General features: G+C 41.3%; 2 protein-coding genes across 5 annotated transcripts in view; one reads left to right on the forward strand and one right to left on the reverse strand.

Moving 5' to 3' along the window:
• Positions 1-3,313: 3,313 nt before the first annotated feature.
• The window catches only part of DKK3 (dickkopf WNT signaling pathway inhibitor 3), a 31,931-nt gene continuing 14,665 nt past the window's right edge, over positions 3,314-20,579 (forward strand). Inside the window, exons 1-2 of one of the 4 annotated variants that reach the window (XM_079966841.1) lie at positions 3,314-3,603; positions 4,769-4,996. In XM_079966841.1, the coding sequence (XP_079822967.1) occupies positions 4,793-4,996 (204 nt within the window). In that variant the 5' untranslated portion in view covers positions 3,314-3,603; positions 4,769-4,792. Of the gene's footprint in view, positions 3,604-3,664; positions 3,754-3,780; positions 3,800-4,768; positions 4,997-20,579 lie in introns of those variants that run through there. The other 3 variants (XM_079966843.1, XM_079966842.1, XM_079966844.1) reach the window with 3 other exon arrangements.
• The window catches only part of USP47 (ubiquitin specific peptidase 47), a 64,530-nt gene continuing 62,779 nt past the window's right edge, over positions 18,829-20,579 (reverse strand). Inside the window, exon 27 of the mRNA XM_079965737.1 lies at positions 18,829-18,907. Within this exon, the coding sequence (XP_079821863.1) occupies positions 18,844-18,907 (64 nt within the window). The 3' untranslated portion in view covers positions 18,829-18,843. The remainder of the gene's footprint in view (positions 18,908-20,579) is intronic.

Consider the following 20,579-nt stretch of genomic DNA (forward strand, 5'->3'; position numbering starts at 1 on the left):
TATTTCGAGCTCATTTTTGATGTCTCAAAACCAGCTACTGTAGTGTCAAATTTCTTCAGAGTTTTAAAAAAATAACGTTGGGAGACAAGCGTTTTCTTATGTCCATGCTAGAACTGCCAGGTTTCCATGGTCTGGCAGACAGAGAATGATTCAGAGGTTTAATGTTTCCTTGCAGTTAGTTGCATAGCTCTTGCAGCACATAATGAGTGACTCACTACTCTGTCTCCCCTTTTTGTTTTTATGCCCACCAGGAATAATAATTTTAAAAATGCTAGCTTTTCTTTTTCTTTTCTTTTTAAAGTGTGAGCTGAGGAAATCCAGGTGATCTCACAGCAATCTGCACTTCTAGGAATAGAAAATGTTTTGACTCGCAACAGTCAAGCTCAGAACAGATATTTCTTTCTAAGTCTTATGCAAACATTTGATGAGACGTGGAAGTCCCAGAATGCTATAATTATATTTGAATAAGGTTATATGTTAGAGCAGCATTAGATTATTGTACAACTTGTGACAATGGCCACAACCCCTGATAACAGTAGTTCTGTTTGGTTCCTTGATATCTTTCCCATGTGATTTTTTTTAAAACAAAATTCAAATGTGGTCTGCTAAGGGAAAATATATTCTCACTTATTTTTTAGAAACAGATCCTTGTGTCCTATTGATACTGTTGTCCTTTAGTTTCTCTGGTCTATTAGTTGCACCAGTGGGCAATATATCATTTTTAAATAATTGCTTGTTTGCCTGCCAAGCAATGGACTTGTTTTTATTCCAGCCAGCTCTCATTTCCATTAAAAAAAAATCCTAAGTATTCTATTCTTCTGACTGATTACATTTTCTGTGAATGCATGCAAATTTTTTTTAAAATGTTCACACTAAACTATAATATGTATATTTCTGGCTCTCTCTGTGTGTGTGTGTGTACACAAGTGAGTAAGAATTGGCTGTGGCTCTGTGTCACGTGTAATACCGTGAAGCAAAGCCCAGCCCAGCCCAGCCCCGTCACACCCTCTTCTGGGTCCGAAAATGGCCCGCACATCCTTCTTCCCTACTGGGAATGGAGAGGCACCATTTTGTGGTTCACCTCAGGTACTAAAATGTCTGTGGCCATCCCTTCCTTATACATTCAGATTCAACTATCTAAACTGAAATCAGCAGGACTATTCAAGCGTTCCTGAAATGGTATACTGCATACTGTAAACTGGTATACTGGTATATTGTAAACTGTAAACTGATTTGAGGGTGGTTGGCTCCCCGCACCCAGCAATCAGTGTATAAATGTTATGAAATAAATAAGCACTACAGTGGTACCTCAGGTTACATATGCTTCAGGTTACAGACGCTTCAGGTTACAGACTCCGCTAACCCAGAAATATTACTTCGGGTTAAGAACTTTGCTTCAGGATGAGAACAGAAATTGCGTGGCAGCGGAGGCATGGCGGCAGCTGGAGGCCCCATTAGCTAAAGTGGTGCTTCAGGTTAAGAACAGTTTCAGATTAAGAACGGACCTCCAGAACGAATTAAGTATGCAACCAGAGGCACCATTGTACTGTATTTATTACTGCATTACTATTTGTTATTGCAGCTATTCAAGAGTGTGTACAGGTGATACCTGAGGAGTGTTGTGTGCATGTGGCAGCCATGAAAAAAGGTGTTCGTGGCATCTTTGTGGAGCATCCATGCCAGTTGTTTAGAGGGACAGATAAAGGTCTAGCATTAAAAGTGTCACACAGTGGTTGGTAACACAGGAACCAAAGAAATAGCTTATGTGTTATTACCAGACACTACCTTAAGTCACATCCTATGACCAAATTCCTACCTCACCAGTACAGTGGTACCTCGGGTTAAGAACTTAATTCGTTCCGGAGGTCCATTCTTAACCTGAAACTGTTCTTAACCTGAAGCACCACTTTAGCTAATGGGGCCTCCTGCCGCCAATTTCTGTTCTCATCTGGAAGCAAAGTTCTTAACCCGAGGTACTATTTATGGGTTAGCGGAGTCTGTAACCTGAAACATCTGTAACCTGGAGCGTCTGTAACCTGAGGTACCACTGTACTGAAAATGCTCTGTGCATGCTAAGGAGTAATATGAGCATTAGTCCTAGGGCCATGGTTCCCATTGTGGGGCATACACCCCACAGTGGGGGGGGGGGCGCAATTCAAGAATGAGTTATTAACAGTGAATAGCCTTTTAGGCTTCCTCCACGTGAATAGGAGTTCACTTTGTTAATAATAAGAATTATATGTCATGGGGGGGAGACATCAGGATTTTAGAAATACTTAGGTGGGGCATGGCCACAAAAAGGTTAGGAACCACTGCTCTAGGGCCTGAGCTTCTACGTTGTAAAAAATGGGTTCCTGATCTGACCTATGATTGTTTGTGATTATAATTGACTGGGACATCATCCACAACAAGCCCACTTCCCCCAAAGATCAGACTTTTTGCAACTGGAAACATGCCAGGAAAATGCACTAGGAAGTGTGGGATAGGCACTTAGCTTTGACATGTCACCTCCCTGAAAACAAAGCAGAATGAATGCTTGTTAAACAGCCAATACCCGTTCATCTCACTGCAAACAAATTAAAGAGGGATACACAATAAACAGGTTGTCTGGAAGCACCCTATGACTAAATATTAGTCTGTGCATATAATCTTGGCACCCCACCCCACCCCCTTGTGCTTGAGGTAAAAAATGGAGGTGTTCCTTTTATCCACTTACACAGGAGTAAACCTCAAAGCCAAGGGAACTTTTCTACAGATCAGTTACATTCCATGTGAGACATTAGAGTATCAGGTTGGGGGAGAAGTGGATGGAGGGTGTGTGTGTGGTAAAACTTGCATTCTTTTAATCACGTGTGAAGGGGTGCATCAGTGTCACTTGGGTAGGTTCTCTTTCTATTCATTTATTATTTTTCCTTGCACTCACGACCTGCACTCACCTACATTTGTAACCTAAGAAAATCTTTTAACAAAAAATATTTTGAAAGAAAGCAAGAAAAAGAAAGCCAAAGGAACTTTCTTCCAAGAAAATATGAGCAGGTTAAAGCAGATCCATCTTGTGGCACACAGATGACACGTGCTGACCTGGCCTCTCCATCCAGCCCGGGGGGGGTCCCTTTTTGTGGGGGGGGGAATGACAATGTGCCCCCTCTTCTTTCAGGTTTCACCCGTGGCTGGGCAGCCCCCAGCAGCCCCAACCAACTACCGGTAATCACTGTGGCAGCTGGGCAACTCCTAGCCCTCCCGCCCCCCTCCGGACCCCAGTCCCTTGGCTCCTCCCACTTCATTCATCTCATCTGTGGTTGCCTGTTGGCGCCTGTTTGGGTTTCCTCGCCTGCAGCCAATAGCGGTGAATGTTGCTCAGCAGCCAGAGCCACAGCCGCCTGCTTCTGTTGGGGCGAAGGGAGGATTCTGGCGTCTCCTTCCTCAGCAGTCGGGCGGGAGTAGCCAACTCCGGAGGTGGGGAAAAGCATCCCTCACCCAAGCAGGGCAGCCCGCTGAAGAGAGGCCGGCTGTGGCGCCCCGCGGTCCGTGCGCGCTGGCCTGGAGTTACGCGAAGGCGGGAGAGAGCGGTTACCTCAGGGCTTGTGGCTCCGCAAGAAGCAGGTATTGAGGAGGAGGAGGAGGCGGCGCGCGCGGTGGGCTCGGGGCTGAGGCGGCCGCCCTGGGCGCGCGCTGACGTGGGCTCGGCGGGAGTGGAGTCCGCGCGCCCAGGAGCGGGAAGGAGTGGGCTCCTCGCCGCCGTCGTCGTCCAAGGTTTGGGCTGGGCTGGCTGCTGGGGAAACGGCCCTCGTGCAGGCAGGTCGTTGTTCTCCTCCCTCTCCACCCCGTCACGTGTGAAGGGAGGGCTCTCCTGCAGAACCTTGAAGGTGGGCTCTTCCTGCAGGATAAGAGGCACCTGGGTTCTTTCTGTTGTCTGAGGATGTCGCGCTGCTGCAACGTGTGTTTCGGAGGGCTTCTCAGTTGCGCGGGCACTGCTGCAGGCACCCCTCGCCTGAGTTCAGAGCAAGGCGTCCTAATTGAAATTATAGTTCGAAAAACCAAATAAATTTTAAAATAAAACAAGAGCGCGGCGTCCTCGCTCTTTAAAGCTGCCTCCTTAAGACGGCTGTCCAAGCACCCTTCCCTCGAAACAACGAAGAGGTGGGATGGGAGGAGGAGGAGGAGGAGGTGGAGGGGTGGTGCGGGTAAATGCTTCACGCGTTATTGTGGTCTGGGATGTATGTGGTCTATGAAAACTTATGCCCAGCGATAGGCATAGTCTTCTACTGCATATCCGTTTTTGAAGTTCAAGGATAAGTGCTCTTCCTTCTGCAGTCTCAACATCAGCCCCTGCACGTAAGAGGGAAGCACCAGCAAACCTGGGAGAATTGCAAAGTTGGCAGAATTTTTTTGGGGTGGGGGGGAAACTTTAAGGTGAGAACCCCGGAACAACTTTATTATTATGAAACTCTTCCCATGAGGCATCCCAAAGCCATTTACTATTCAATGAGGATTGAATATGCTTGGTTGGATCCTACCTGCTATACCTATAAAGTGCATTTTCCTCTCAGAGAATTCTGGGCGCTGTAGTTTACCCCTTGGCAAATTTTCCCAGCATCCCTTAAATTACAGTGCGCAGAATTCTTTGCTGAGAAATGTGTTTTCATTGTGTGGTTTGCACACCATTAAAGGATTAGGAAGAAAGGTGTGTGTGTTCCCTATGTCATGAAAATGGGTTCAGTTCCTTTTTCTTCTTCTTCTTCTTTTTTTTTTTGGCATTTATTTCCAGGGAGTTGGTGAGACATTTCTGAGGATGTTCCTGCTTGGCTCAAAGCTCCTGTTGCTGGCTGTCCTTTTTGGGGTGGCCCACGCAGCTCCTGCTTCAGATGGAGATGAGCAGCCTGAAGAAGTACTACTAAACTTTCCCAAGGATGAAGCTAGTCTGAATGAAATGTTCCGAGAGGTAGAAGAGCTGATGGAGGACACACAGTACAAGTTGAGGAATGCAGTCCAAGAGGTGAGACTTGCTGTCCAGATCGATTGGTACAGCTGTGGATGAGAAATGGGCAGAAGGTTAACCTAAATACTAAGTAGAGTGACTTCTTTTTTTAACATACAAAACAGAACTAGTTTATTTGAAATATTGGCTTGAAAACCCACAGCTGGGTTGATCAGAACAATGAGAGTGTGGCAAAACATGGGGGAAACTGTGTTCAGAGTTCCCTAAATGGTGGATTGGTGGATTTTTGCTTGTTTGTCAGGAATTGGACCAATCTGTTCAGGCTATGCATTTAGATAGTACGGGTTCTCTTCCTGAGCTACTTGTCTGGATAATGAGCATGCAAACCATTGGGGATATGGAAACAGGCTTTGAGCTGTGTCCACTTTTCAGTATTGCTGCACCAACAGTTCATTTATTCACTTGTATCCTCTCTGTTCTAGGCATCTGTGAGTGATGGAGGAGTTCTTGCTGAAGGACATTAAAATATATGCAGGCAGCATAGCTTCAAAGAATCTTACAGTAACTGGGTCTCCTAGTGTAACACTTTTCAACAAAAGTAGTAGATGCCAGAGCCAAGAGAGAGGGTGGGGGAAAGAATGTGAGAGAACAGGGCACTTAATCACAATTCTAAAATGCACAGACCATGAGAAGTGCAGATACCGTACAAATAAGTTATTCATTGTTCACATGAATCCAGGTGCAGAGCTTGGAAGAAGCAGGCTTTAGGCATCCATTCCTGTCATCTACAAATCTCCACTTTCACTTTGCACAAAGGAGAGTACATTAGCTGCTGTTCCCGTTCCTATTTTCTTTCTCTGAAGTTGCATATGTTTCTTCTGGCCAATAATGCTAGGGTGGGGGTGTAGTTTGACCTTGTTCCCTAGCCTCAGTAAACATTTTGATAATGTGAGGGATTTGCTGCAGTTAGTTGTCTGGGGTGCTTTCACACTACTACTACACAGCCGGATATGTGGCTCCTGCCCCTGCTAATTTCATGATGGATAAAATCAGCAAATGTGGATGGCTGATCTGCTTTTGAAGCAATGCTGGCAGGCTTATTACACACCACTGTTACATTTCACTTGCATTTTTACATTTACCTTCCAGTTCTGGATACTGCTAAGTATGCCTTCTTCTGCCAATATATATATCTAGAATATGGTTTTGTTATCTTCCAGACCCAGGGGCATCTTCCACCATCATCATTACATACTGTTACAGCAGGAAATGGCCATAGATTTCCTGAGTGGCATAAAAGACAAGAAGGAACAATTGAATGTGATATGGAAGATCCATATGAACAGGTTACATTGGCAATAGTAGTACTATATCCCATTCTCATCCCATGGGCGGGGGAGAATTATCTTAATGCAAGGGATGAAATTTGCTCAGCGCTTTTCTAAACTGATAGTTATGTCCTACAGGAAACAAAGATTTTTGGGAGGAAAGAGATAGCTACAGTCCTGAGTATAGTTACTAGTGAGTAAGCCTTGTTGAGCATAGGAAACCCGCCCCCCGCCCCATATGTGTGCCTTCCAGTAGACCCTCAAAGTTGCTTATGTGTTTACAAGTATTTTAAATGCTTGCCTAAGTTTTATAATAACCCAGCTAGCTCATCTGAACCTTGTTTAGATTCAGCGTGGAGATATTAGTTTGTATGCTTAGATTACATTTCTTAAAAAATAAATAATTGGTTGAGTATTCTTTTAAGACTTTAGGAATGAATGGAGCTTAGCTGCAAACTCAAATGAACTTATACATGACCTGAAGGGAAACATAGAAATGGCTGCTTGAAACCTATCTAGTCTTGAGTATGATATGACCCACTCCATATTATTGCTCCAGAAACATTACCTTTTTGCAGTGAGAGTCCTAACTTTACAACCCTGGAATATTTCACATGCAATTTATGGTATAAGCTAAGGAACAGGAAAGCATACTTTTCCAGTGGCAAAATGAGTGCTAGTGCTGGTTGGATGTAGTAACCCTTCAACAGAAACACTTCTCTAAATGAAAGAAGGCATTGCTTGATTTTGTGTTTTCTGCATCTTCCCCCCAAAAATGTATTAAATCTGTGCATTTGTTGTACGGGAAATTGGCTGGAGAGGATGTTATTGAATACTTGCTTTATGTCCCTGCTAATTGTCCACTGTTTATGATTCCTGGTTTGGGAACCTTTCCCCATCCTGTACACTGTTGCACAGAAATAATTATTCTGTTGAGAGATTATCATAATGTCTGTTTCTCCAGATTTAGCTTGCTCTCCTCCCTTTATCCTGCTGCTTCACAGCATTTTTTATTCGCTACAAACTGCATGCCTACCCATCAGTTCAATTGTTTATAACTTGGCTTCTAACAATAAAAGCTTGTTCAGAGGAAACAAGTATCCAAAGTTGCATTTGAAAATGTCAGTTTCTCAAGAGTTACAGTAAAAGCTTTTTAACAGGGTTGTGTATGCATGATGTATTTTTCTTCACCTTTAACAATGGCAACAATTCAAAGAAGTGAGGGTGGGTGCTGAGGAACATACGGTAAATCTTAAAAGTAGCTTGTGTTTGAAGAGGGGACAGAAAAGAGGGTGAAAGTCTTACTGTCTGAACTTGAAGATTTTATTTTCTTGGCCAGCAGTTGTTGTTGTTGTTTTTAAGATATGTTTGCAACTTCTTTGTGAAAAAGCTAATGGTTTCTGTCTTGTGGGGCTCCAGTAGTTAAATTTCAGTGGTTTTAATGGAGCAGCAGGAGGGAGAGAACAAGGTTTCTGTTTGTATAGTTGAGAGTAATCCAGCTGTTTCAAATTTGTTTTCCTGAGAGACTGAAATGAATATGGTTGCACTTTTCTTCATCCTGAATTTTAATAGCTTACTCTTGCATGGTTGCATTTCCTACTCTGAAAACTCTAGATTGGAAGATAAACACCACACCCCTAATTTTCTTTCTTTCTTTCTTTCTTTCTTTCTTTCTTTCTTTCTTCCTTATACATCCATTGCTTATTTAGCCCAGGTTTGGCCTAGAATCTGTGTCAAGTTCAGGTTTGGGATATGTGAAATGATGAATGCTTTTTTGACTCTATTCAGGTTCCTTCTCTCTCTGGGTAGATGGGAACAGCTCACAGTTCTGCATCCGGGATTAGGCAAAAAACTTCCTTATCAAAAGAAATTATGTCCAGGCAAGGTTGACCCTTGGCACTTAATTTTGTAAAGGTCATGGTACCTATAAACTGCCTCTGCCTTCTGCTTCTAGCTCTCTTAAAACATTTTTCACTGACACTGGTGAGATATCAGTGTTGCCTTGTTTTCTGTTATTGGCACCCTCCAGCACTTTAAACTAAATGGCAATGTAATCAGTGGGCATGCCTTCCAGAAATGTGTTGACAACTGAAGCACTGGTTACAGCTTTTCCCTTTGCTGCAGGAATCTGGGAAATCATTGTCCCCCTCCTACTCTTTCATGTTTCATAGGATAAGGGAGAACAATAATGGTCCTTCTCTAAGGAAAAACTTTTATCTCCTTCCTAACACATACATTTAAGAGGGCTCTTGTTAACATGGGAATGATTAAATTATATTGATATAAATTTAAATTTAAATCTGACTACTATATTTCGTTTTAAAGTTCTGCCTTTGTAACACTTCTGGGTCCATTCTTGAAAAAGCTATAGGTTTCTATGCTGCTTTACTTCCTGTTGACATAGTCTCTCTCTCTCTCTCTCTCTCTCTCTCTCTCTCTGTGTGTGTGTGTGTGTGTGTGTGTGTGTGTATGAGAACCAGGAAAGGAAATGGAAGGAAGTCAGGAGGTTAAAGAGAACTTCTGAAAATATGTTTTTTGTTTTAGTTCTTATATTCCATGTTGTATATTTTGTATTTCTCATTCTCTTTTTTTGATGGAAAACAATTGTTGAATTTGAAATTGTAAAACCAAGAAAAATCTACCGTATTTACACACACAAAAGACATAGTCTGATTACATATGGCCTTGGACTTAATCCCAATCTCAGTTTAATTGCTGAATTGCTGGTTCATGCAAGTTGTAACCCCATACTTTAGTTACTGGATAGCTGTGTCAGTTTGCTTTGAAATGAGACTTCAGCTGTCCAAATAAAAGCTAACAAGGCTACATTAAAATATTAAAGCAAGCCATAAATAAAGTCAGCCCACAGGCCAAAAGCCTTGATAACAGAAAGTCAAAGAGAGACTCCATAGAGGAAGCCCCACTGCTTGGGTTCAGTTATTGAGAAGGCCCTTTCCTCATTCTGCTGCCAAATTTATTTATATCCTATACAGATGCACAGGGCAACTGACAACAAAACCAGCCATAATACACAATATATACGTGCCTCGAATACTGGAGGGACTGAGAGAAGGACCACTCCGGAAAATAACAAACTCCAGGCAGGTTCATATGAGAGAATGTGGTTGTTTAAAGTAATTTGATTCCAAGCTATAGAGGGATTGTGCTCCTAAACACATTGGAAGTCAGTGAAGGCAGTCACATGCTTCCGATAGCTGAGGTTTCTGAACAATTTTCAAAGGGAGCCCCATATTTAGCATTTTGTAGTAAAACGTAAGAAGATGATCTGACAAATCTAGGAATGGGCATAATTGGCACACCAGTTTCAATTTATGCAAAAGAATTCCTGGCTACCACCGGGACCTGCATATCTAGGCTTAGAGATGGATTCAGGAGGACACCCAGACTGTTTCTGAGTCTTCAAGGGAAGTGCAATCGCATGCAATACAGTCTGAGCCTTTGTTTCCTGATCTTCTGTTCTACTGACCAATAATGCTTCTGTTTTGTCTGGGTTAAAGCTATAGTTTGTCCATCCATATCTGAATCGTTATTAAATCCAGACACCTACAGGTCTTCAGTAGCTTCTGTGGATTCATTAAAAGACTTTTGTATCACAATGAGCACCTGATTCAAACTTAATTCTGGCTTTCCATCCATTGTATAGCTGAATGTATCTTGGAGTGTTGTGTTAGCTAATTTGTGCAAGGTGTTAAAGCTTAAGACATGCACAGGGAGCAAAAGGAGGGTACCTGAGAGAGAGTACTAGGGACTTCCGGGACGCCGCGGCCGCTGAAAAGGAGTGTGAGATAACTCCTCTGGGGGAGTCTCAAACAGCATGGAGATTTAGAGGGGTCGCGAAGGCTACGTGAACCCTGAAACCACAGGAGGGAATCCTGCGGGACAAGGTACCCTGCGACGCTGCCTGTGCTCGCCTGTGTTGCCGGCGTTTAACAAGGCTGGAGCTGCAGTGTAAAGGGGAGGCAACAGACTCCATGCTGTGAAGCCTCAAACTCCGAGGGAAAGCGGCGGACCTCCAACAACAGCGGAGAAGCTGGGAAGTAGCTATAAATCACTGTGGAAAAAGCAGTGGGGATAAAGAAATACTGGAAATTACTTAGATAAGATTAAAGGAACGTTTTGATAAGAACCCAGCGGAGAAGAAATAATTGGTGAAAAGGAGGAGGAGTCCATTCCTGGGGGTAAGGTGAAAAGAAAGTATAGCAAGACGCTGGCAGAGAGGAAACAAAAGAGGAAAAGAGGAAACAAGCTGCCAGTGAGTGTGTGGTGGAAAGACCTCAGACACAAAGTATAAAGTGTCAGAGGCAAGGTAACAGTTGAACTACTATATCGACTAGGGAGAGGGGAAAAAGACTTTTCTGTTTCATCGGGACGGAGAGCGCTTTAACCAGCACGGGTTTCGGTGGAGGACTTTTGCTTTTAAACCTCAGGATTGGGGAGAATTGGGACTTAAACGGAGTGTGGAATATAGGTGCCTTAGCAGCGCTCTGTGTTTAAAGACAGGGACTGTGAGACTGTGTTTAAAGTTTGTTTAAAGTTTGTTTAAAGATGGTGAGACTGTGAAAGGACTGCCATATTGAGTGAGTTAAAGGGGACCCGCCTTCTTCATCCCCAACCGGATACGTTTTTGAGCTTCAGAGACAGCTGTGATTCTCTTGATTCTTCGGGATTTAAAGAGACATACACCCCGGGATGCAAAGTTAAAGAATACGTTTTCGCAGGAACTTGCTTATGAGTTTGAGAACCCCCTGAATCTGGAAGCGTTTCTGGAGGTTCAGGTGTTTACTACATTTAATTATAAGACTCTGAGGATTTAAATACGTGTCTGAATTTAGGTACAGTTAAAACTGTATTATTAATATCTGATCTTAATTAAGGGTTAATTTTTGTGCTGTACCAATTTAGTCAATTTTGGACTCTTGTTGCAATATCTGAGAGACGTTAACCTTGTTAACCTTGTTACCTCTATATCTTACCCACATAGTATATTATACAGTATACTAGGAAGAACTAAACTTAAATATACAAATGCCGAACGGTTCTAAGAAGGGGGTGGCAACACCAGCGGAAAGGAGGCCTTCAAAACAAGAAGAGGGGAAGGAGGCAAGAGATATTAGAGATTATGACAGCTTGATGGCCGAAATAAGAAAAGAATTTAAAAATAATGAACAGTATATTGAGAGAAAATTGATGGAGGTACAAGATACTCTAGACAAAAAATTGGAGGAAGTGGTAGGGGAACTGAAAGGGAAAGTTAAGGATCTCTCGGTAAAAGCTAAGGTTTTGGAGGATTCAGTGAAAAGGGTTCAAAAGGACACGAAAGACAGTAGGAAAGAGATGGACAGGATTAGATTAGAAGTTAAAGAAATAGGAGCAACACAGGAAGAGTTGTTGGACAACATGGCTATGACGCAGATGCGTCAAAATCAATCTAACCTAAAACTTAGAGGAATACCAGAGGATTTAAATGAGAATATTAGAGTTAAAGTGGTGAAAGAGCTGGCAATATGGCTAGATAGAAAAGAAGAAGAAATAAACCATTGCTTGGTAAACATATTTCGAATAAGAACAAAATCGGCCAAGGCCAGAGGGAAAAAATTGCCAGGAGATGTAATAGCCATGTTTAACTCATTGGAGATAAGAAACGAAATTTTGAAACAGAACTATGTCAAAAGGTTATATATTGAAGAAAACCCAATTATTATTTACAAAGAGATTCCTTCGAGATTTCTTCGAAGGAGGGACCCATATAAAAAATTAACAAATCAACTGAAGAAAAATGGGATCTTGTATAGATGGGAGTTTCCGGAAGGTATTTCATTCTATTTCAAAGAAAAAAAGTTTAAACTGTCCACTATCTCAGAACTTCAAAAATTTGCAAGGAGATACGAGAAGGACCTGGGGAAAATGATGGGGGAGGAGGAGGTAGAGAACCAGCAAGGAGAAGAAAAAGGAGGGAGTGAAGAAGAAGAAAGAGAGGAGAGCTCAATAGGAGAAAGAGAAGAACTAGAGGAAGGAGACAAAGAACACTAAATTGTACATAGGTTTAATAAGTTAATTAAATAGTATATAACAGATGGCATTAAAAATACTAAACTGGAATGTGAATGGACTGAACAATAAAAATAAAAGGAATCAGATTACTCACATATTACTGAAAACGAACTGTGACTTAATATGTCTCCAAGAGACGCACATAATAAATAAGCATAAGAGATTACTAAGCAATAAGAGATTGGGAATAGATTTTGTGACATCAGATAGAGTGAAGAAAAGAGGAGTGGTAATATACATAAAGGAAAAATATGATCCACAATTATTATACAAAGATGACCAAGGGAGAGTAGTCATTGTTCAAATGGTGTTTCAGGGAGAAAAAATAATTGTTGTGGGAATATATGCCCCAAATGATAAAAAATCAGCCTTTTATTTGGAATTAGGAGACAAATTGATGGAATGGATGGACCAAAAAATGATATTGATGGGTGACTTTAACGGGGTGGTGTCCCCAAACCTAGATAAGTCAACAAAAAAACAGGAGAAGAAGGAAGGTAAATTACCGAGATCCTTCTTTGATATGGTAAAAAATCTGGGACTGATTGATGCGTGGAGACTTAAAAACCCCACTACAAAACAATATACTTTCTTCTCAAACCCAAATCAGAGTTGGGGGAGAATAGACAGCATTTGGATTTCGAAGGAACTAACTCAAAATCTAACTAAATCGGAAATTCTTCCAAGAACTATATCTGATCATAATGCGGTCTCCATTGAGCTAAAAGGTAGAGATATCCGAACGGTTAGATGGAGGATGAATGAATTTTTATTTAATGATCAGAAGATTGTAAATAAGGCAATAGAGACAATAGAAGACTATTTTAAATGGAATTTAAATGGGGAAATTGCTATAGAGACTGTGTGGGACGCAGGAAAGGCAGTTATGAGGGGCTTCTTAATACAGAAAAATAGTCAAGTAAGAAAAGAAAAAGAGACAAAGAAGGAACAGATCCTAACACAGATTATGGAAAATGAAAGAAAGTTGACTATCAACCCCAATGAGGAGATCGCAAAACAGAATATAAAGATATTACAAGCTAAATTTTCTACAATAATCGACCAAGAGGTAGAATGGAAAATTAAAATGATGAATCAGAGAACGTTTGAGTCAGCAAATAAGATAGGAAAATACCTGGCGTGGCAAATAAGAGAAAGAAGAAAACAAAATACGATTAGTAGGATAAGGGAAGGAGAAAGGATTGTGGAAGAGCCAAAAGAGATAAGAAAGATATTTCAAAAATATTACAAGGATTTATATAAAAGAGGAAAGGAAACAAAGCAAGAAATAGACCACTTTTTACAAGTGCATCACCTAAAACGAATTTCAAAAGAAGAAAATGAGATATTAGACCAGACAATTACTCAAGAAGAGATAAAAAAGGCTATTAAAAGGATGAAAAGTGGGAAAGTCCCAGGGCCAGATGGCCTTTCGGCCAAATATTATAAAACATTAAGTAACCAAATATCCCCAGTGCTAGGAGAATTGATGAATAATATATTAAAGGAAGGAAGGATCCCGAACACCTGGAAGGAAGCATATATTACTTTGATTCCTAAAAAAGATGCAGATACTCTGGAAGTGAAAAACTATAGGCCAATTTCATTATTAAATAATGATTATAAACTATTCACAGATATAATGGCAGAAAGACTAAAAAAGGTTTTGAACAACAAAATACATAAAGATCAAACGGGTTTCCTTCCAGGGAGGCAATTAAGGGAAAATGTAAGGAATCTGATAGATATTATTGAATATTTGGATATGAGTATAGACAGACAAGCGGCCTTGGTATTTATAGACGCTGAAAAGGCGTTTGATAACATCTCATGGGAGTTCTTGAAGAAAAGTCTGGAAACGATGGGAATGGGAGAGAAATTTAGAAGAGGGATAGAAGCAATATACAAGGAACAGAAGGCAAAATTGGTAATAAACAACACCACAACAGAATATTTTGGTATATATAAAGGAACTAGACAGGGTTGCCCCCTGTCCCCTTTACTGTTTATAACGGTACTAGAAATACTGAATGAGAGACTGAGGGGGGCAACAGAAATAAAAGGAGTGCAGGTAGGAAAGAGGGAATATAAAATCAAGGCCTTCGCAGATGACATCGTACTAACTTTAGAAGACCCAAAAAAGAGTGTAAAAGAAGCTTTACTAAAGATTGACGAATTTGGAGCCGTGGCAGGACTTAAGATAAATAAAAATAAAACCAAAATGTTGGTTAAAAATTTAACAAAGGAAGAAATAATAGATTTAGAGAGAAGGACGGAAATTGCAGTAGTTAAGAAAGTGAAGTATCTTGGGATATGGGTCACAGCTAAGAACATAAATTTATATAAGGATAACTATGATGTCACCTGGAGGAGTATAAAGAAAGACATGGAATTTTGGGGGAGGATGAAACTCTCCTTTTTGGGGAGGATAGCTGTTGTCAAAATGAATATTCTGCCTAGAATGCTATTTCTATTCCAGACCATCCCCATACTTAAAGACCTAAAACAATGTAAAGAGTGGCAGAGAGTCTTGGCAAAGTATATCTGGCAGGGGAAAAGGCCACGGATAAAAATGAAAATTTTGATAGATAAAAAAGAAAGAGGGGGCTTTTCTCTCCCAGATCTAAGTCTATACTACGAAGCGGCCTGTATACTTTGGTTAAAAGATTGGATAAAACTGGAGAATAGAGATCTACTGGATTTAGAAGGCTTTAATAATTGGTACGGATGGCATTCGTACCTTTGGTATGGGAAAGTGAAGGTCCACAAGAGCTTTCTAAATCATATTTTTAGAGGACCTTTATACCAATCATGGGAAAGGAATAAAAATCTCCTTGAAAGAAAGACCCCATGGTGGATCTCACCAATTGAGGCTTTAACGGTGAAGAAAACAAACATGGAGGAAAAAAACGCCACCTATGAGGAAATGTTAAGAAAAACAGACCAAGGGCCAAGACTTAGACCTTATGAAGAGATAAAAAATCTATTCACTGGGTGGTTGCAATACCACCAGGTGAATGACTTGCTAAAAGAGGACAAGAAGAAGTTGGGTTTTGATGATAAAAAATCAAAATTCAATGTAGAAGTAATAGAAGGTAAAAACAAAACCCTATCTAGAATCTATGACATACTTTTAGAGTGGTATACAAAGGACGAGGAGGTGAAGGAGGCAATGATTAAATGGGCAATTGACTTTGGTTATAATATCGATTTTGAAAGGTGGCTGGAACTGTGGAATTGTAATATAAAGTTTACAGCATGTATGTCTCTGAGAGAAAATGTTTGGAAGATGCTATATAGGTGGTACCACACCCCTGTGAAGTTGGCCAAAATGTATAGACTAAAAGATAAGAAATGCTGGAAATGTGGGGAGGTGGAGGGTGACCTATATCATCTATGGTGGACATGCAAAAAGGTGAAAGGCTTTTGGGAATCGGTTTACAATGAGCTTAAAAGAATATTTAAATACACTTTTCCCAAAAGACCCGAAGCCTTTTTGCTGGGAATGACGGGTAAAGATATTAAGAAAGAAGATAGAACGATATTCCTCTATGCCACCACAGCAGCGAGAATTTTATTGGCACAATATTGGAAAGTGGAAACTATCCCCAATATAAATGATTGGCAAATTAAAATGATAAATTATGCTGAGCTTGATAAATTAACAGGTAAATTAAGAGACCACGATGAACAGAAATCTCTGAATAATTGGAGTAAATACTGGAACTATATTGGAATAAATGCTTAATGTGATTGGCGGGGTCAGAACAATACTACCAGCGTGTGAATTTAGGCCTATAGATTAAAAATCAAATACGTAATGGAAGCAGATATTTGATACTTACCAAAAGGATGGAAGGAAGTCCAGGAGGTGGTTTTTGCGTGTGTTTTTTTTTTGTTTGTTTTTTAAAATCGTTTACTGTTTTGTGAAACAGCCAGATTAATCTATCTTTGTATAGTTAGAGAGAGGAAAAAGTTGGCTTGTATATCCTGACGCTTTTTTGTGTTGTTGTTGTTTTTGTTATAATTTTTTCTTTTGTATCTGTTTGTATGTTTGTTATGTGTATAACCTCAATAAAAATGTATTTGGAAAAAAAAAAAAGAGAGAGAGTACTAGGAAGTAACTGTCTTGGTCTAGAGGGTTTGGGAGCTTATTTTAGAATAGGATGCTGAGTAGATTACATCATTTGTATTCCTTACAAAGCTTTGTTGGCACTCTTAAGTGATTTGACTGTGGATGGCAGTCTCTGCTGGCTCTGTCCTTTTGTGTTTGTTTCCATTTTTCAATTGTTTTAATCCTATTTTGCTTATGTCACCAGGGAACTTATTTTATGGGAAGACTAAAAATGTAATAATCATTACAGAAACTGGTATATTAACAGCCCTTTGCAATGATCTGTCAGGTAGGTTGTTAGTAGAACAGAGCACGAAAAATTATTCTTATGTCAAAGATGTGTGTTCTGCTGTGTGACAAACTACACCTTTAATTCAAAGATGTGTCATACAGCAGATGAAACAGAAATGATTTTGTTGCCTGCACTTTATATATTCTGGATGTGATTAGGCCCCTGCTAAATACTTTTCTTTATAATGTGTGAACTCCCATTTCAACGGAAAACAGACCTCTAGGAAGAGTTTCCTGTAATGTAGGAACAGCTAAGTATCATTACGCATATGCCAGAATTTCCATCATATGATCCTTCAGTGTATTAGGTTTACACAGTAAGAACACTTTTCCTTTTTCCATAACACTGTAGCTTGGTTTTGGATATTTCAGCACACAAGAATGTAAGTGATAGTAGTAAATGGAAAGGAGACTTGGTAAGGAATATAAACAATGTCCACCCAACACTACAATTCTGATTTATAACACATCACATGCTTTCCCTAAAGTTGAACATGTGACATACATTGTTAAAATTGCTGCAACCCTGAACAGAGTCTGTGTCCTTTGTGCTGAAGAACTGAACAGTATACTTATGCACATGGGAAGATGGGAGTGTTTATTCATGAGTAGAGTTTGACTCTTATTTGGAAAATAAGAGCCAACCCAGTTAGCCCATTCTGCTAGCTGAAGCCAGAGCAAGGAATCCCACTAGCATAACAGGGCTTTCCCCCTCTCCACCTGTGTACCTCCTCCCCCAAAACTGCTCTGGAGGGTCTTGAAAATCTTCAGAACTGCACATGGTGGAAAGGGAAGGGCTGTCACTCCATTGGGCAAACAGGAACAGTTGCACTGATGGAATGGTCTCCTTAGTAGTATGTTGAATTCCATCCTTAATCTGTTCAGTAATAATCTGTGCTGCCAATAAACTCATATGGGTTGGCATGCCGTTTGTGTTAAGACCTGATCCCTGGTTATGTGAACACCTCCTTGCCCTGAATTCTGGACTTGCAATAGCTTAAACTGGTCTGAATCTATCACCATGAGTACACTGAGAGCGGAATAAGAGGACATGGCTAATCTGTTTATTCATGAAGTGGGAATGAATATTGAATTTCTCTCACTTCTAATCATACCTGTGGTTCCTACCAGAAATGATATAAAAAGCTTGTTCACAAGTCCCAACTCCTGTTTTTGAATAGCCCCTAGTGGAGCCTCCTGGAAGTGATTGTGATTGCAACAGGGGTAGCATCTCCTGTTTTGCCACTTGATGTTGCCACCTCCATACCTGCTCCTGCCACTACCTTGCACCCTGTTGCATACACTGCTGGTGGTGAAGTGCCACCACCATCAGCACCAATTTCAGGCAAGATTGCAGTGATCTGGGGTGATATCCTGTGCAATTTTGGTCAAGATTTGCCAAAAACATGCACCACTGGAGGAGGCAGCAGGACAGGCAGGGTACCCATGGGGGTGCCACCTGGGGTACTTCTGCCACCTGAGGCAGCGCCTCACCCTGCCTAATGACTGGGCTGGTTCTAGATTGCAATATAGGTGGGTGGTGAAGTTGACTTGAGAATGCATTTAGCCATCTGCTCTAGCCTGATTATAGGTTTGCCTTCTGTTTGCTCAAAGCAAACATAACACAGTTTCTTAGTTCCATAGTTCTAATGTGTTAGGACAGTTCAAACATCTATCTTGGGAAGTACAGGAATAGGCAAATAATTGAAGAGGAGGGGTGGATTACTCTCTTCCCTTAACAAGCGATAACAAAAGCACAGCAAACTGACTTCTCCGACAAACGAAATAGTAGCAAACAAAGGAAAAGAGAACTTTCAGTGCAGTAGTCTTTACAATCTCTTATCAGTGAACTAATTCTGTTTGTCTCTCTTTCCTTTTCTTTCCCATGAACGGGTGTGTCTGTCTTTTTCCTTCTCTGGAAAAAAATTGTCACACGAACATTTTTATAAATTGCAGCATTTCTAGGTTTGGCTGGACAGGAGAAGTATTACGTTACATTTTATATCTGTATACCACACACTCTAGCACAGTGTTTCCCAACCTTGGGCCTCCAGCTGTTTTTGAACTACAATTCCCATCATCCCTGACCACTGGTCTTGCTAGCTAGGGATGATGGGAGTTGTAGTCCAAAAACAGCTGGAGGCCCAAGGTTGGGAAACACTGCTCTAGCACACATCAAATACCCAAATGGGACTAGATAACTTTGCGTTTACAGTAAGCCCTCAACTTGTGCAGGGGTTATGTTCCTAAAGCCATGTATAATTCATACTTAGTTTTCTAATTCCAAAGGCTACACAGTAGGTTATGTTTAAATCTGCAATGGATTCCTATTGGTGGCACAATTCAGTTGCTTAACTGCCTGGAGGCGGTTGGAGGATGGTTGGTGGTTAACAGATTGAGCTTGAATCCTGACAAGACTGTTTTTGGGGGACAGAGGGCATGCAGGTGGGGGGAACTCCCTGGTCATGAATAGGGTAACTGTGCCCCTGAAGGACCAGGTGCACAGCCTGGGAGTCATTTTGGACTCACAGCTGTCCATGGAGGCACAGGTCAATTCTGTGTCCAGGACAGCTGTCTACCAGCTCCACCTGGTATGCTGGCTGAGACCCTACCTGCCTGCAGACTGTCTCGCCGAAGTGGTGCATGCTCTGGTTATCTCCCACTTGGACCACTGCAATGCGCTCTATGTTGGGATACTTTTGAAGGTGACCTGGAAACTAAAACTAATACAGAATGTAGCAGCTAGACTGGTGAATGGGAGTGGCTGCCTGGACCATATAACACCAGTCCTAAAGTATCTTCACTATCTCCCAGTGAGCACAATTCAAGTGTTGGCGCTGACCTTTAAAGCCCTAAAGGGTCTCGGTTCAGTATACCTGAAGGAGCATCTCCACCTCCATCATTCTGCCCGGACACTGAGGTCCTTCTCCTCGGGTCTTCTGCTGGTTGCCTCACTGCAAGAAGCGACATTACAGGGAACCAGGCAGAGGGCCTTCTCAGTAGTGGTGCCCGCCCTGTGGAACACCCTCCCTTCAAGTGTCAAGGAAATAAACAACTATCTGACATTTAGAAGACATCTGAAGGCATCCCTGTATCAGGACATGTTTAATGTTTGATGTTTTTGTATGTTTTGATATATGCTGTGAGCCGCCCACCTGTAGTATTAGCCAGTGGTGGCTGGTGGTGTGGAGGACAAAGCAGACAACCATATGCAGAGTCAGAGTCAGGGATAACAAGAAGCAGAGCTATTGGTAGTTGAAGTCCTGCAAGGCTGTAGTCCTGTGCATGCTGACATGAAAGTAAGCCCCACAGGACTTACCTCAGAGTAGAATGCATAGGGTTTTGTTAATCATCACAATATAATTAGTCATTACATGCAGGAATAATACATCGTTCCTATGGAAAAGGCAGCAAACATTGTCTTTAGGAAGGAAATTATTTTGCAATACTCAGTTCTAGTCCGGTGCATGTTTACTTAGAATCTAGCCCTGCTGAATGCAGTAGGACTTGCTCCCAGTGTTTAGATTGTGATTAGCACATTTTCTCCACACAGGGTTCTTGTGCTTTTAAAGCTGCAGGGGAGGCAGATGTACAGGTGTAGCTTTTCCTAGAATGAAGATTCAGCAAAGTTGACAGCCTGCTTCAGCCATCAAAATGAACCACCATGTTTGAACAGTCAGATTAGTTGCACAACTCTTTCAGGGCATGCAAACCTGTCGGACCCAGAGACTAGCTAGCTTAAGACCCACAGTGTGTGCCAATCAGATAAGTAAACAAGAAATCCCTCAGCCCCAACCCTGCATTTCAGGTCCATTTCAGGGCATGCAAAGACCAG

Source organism: Podarcis cretensis (assembly GCF_951804945.1).
Source record: "Podarcis cretensis genome assembly, chromosome: 1".
Lineage (NCBI taxonomy): Eukaryota > Metazoa > Chordata > Lepidosauria > Squamata > Lacertidae > Podarcis > Podarcis cretensis.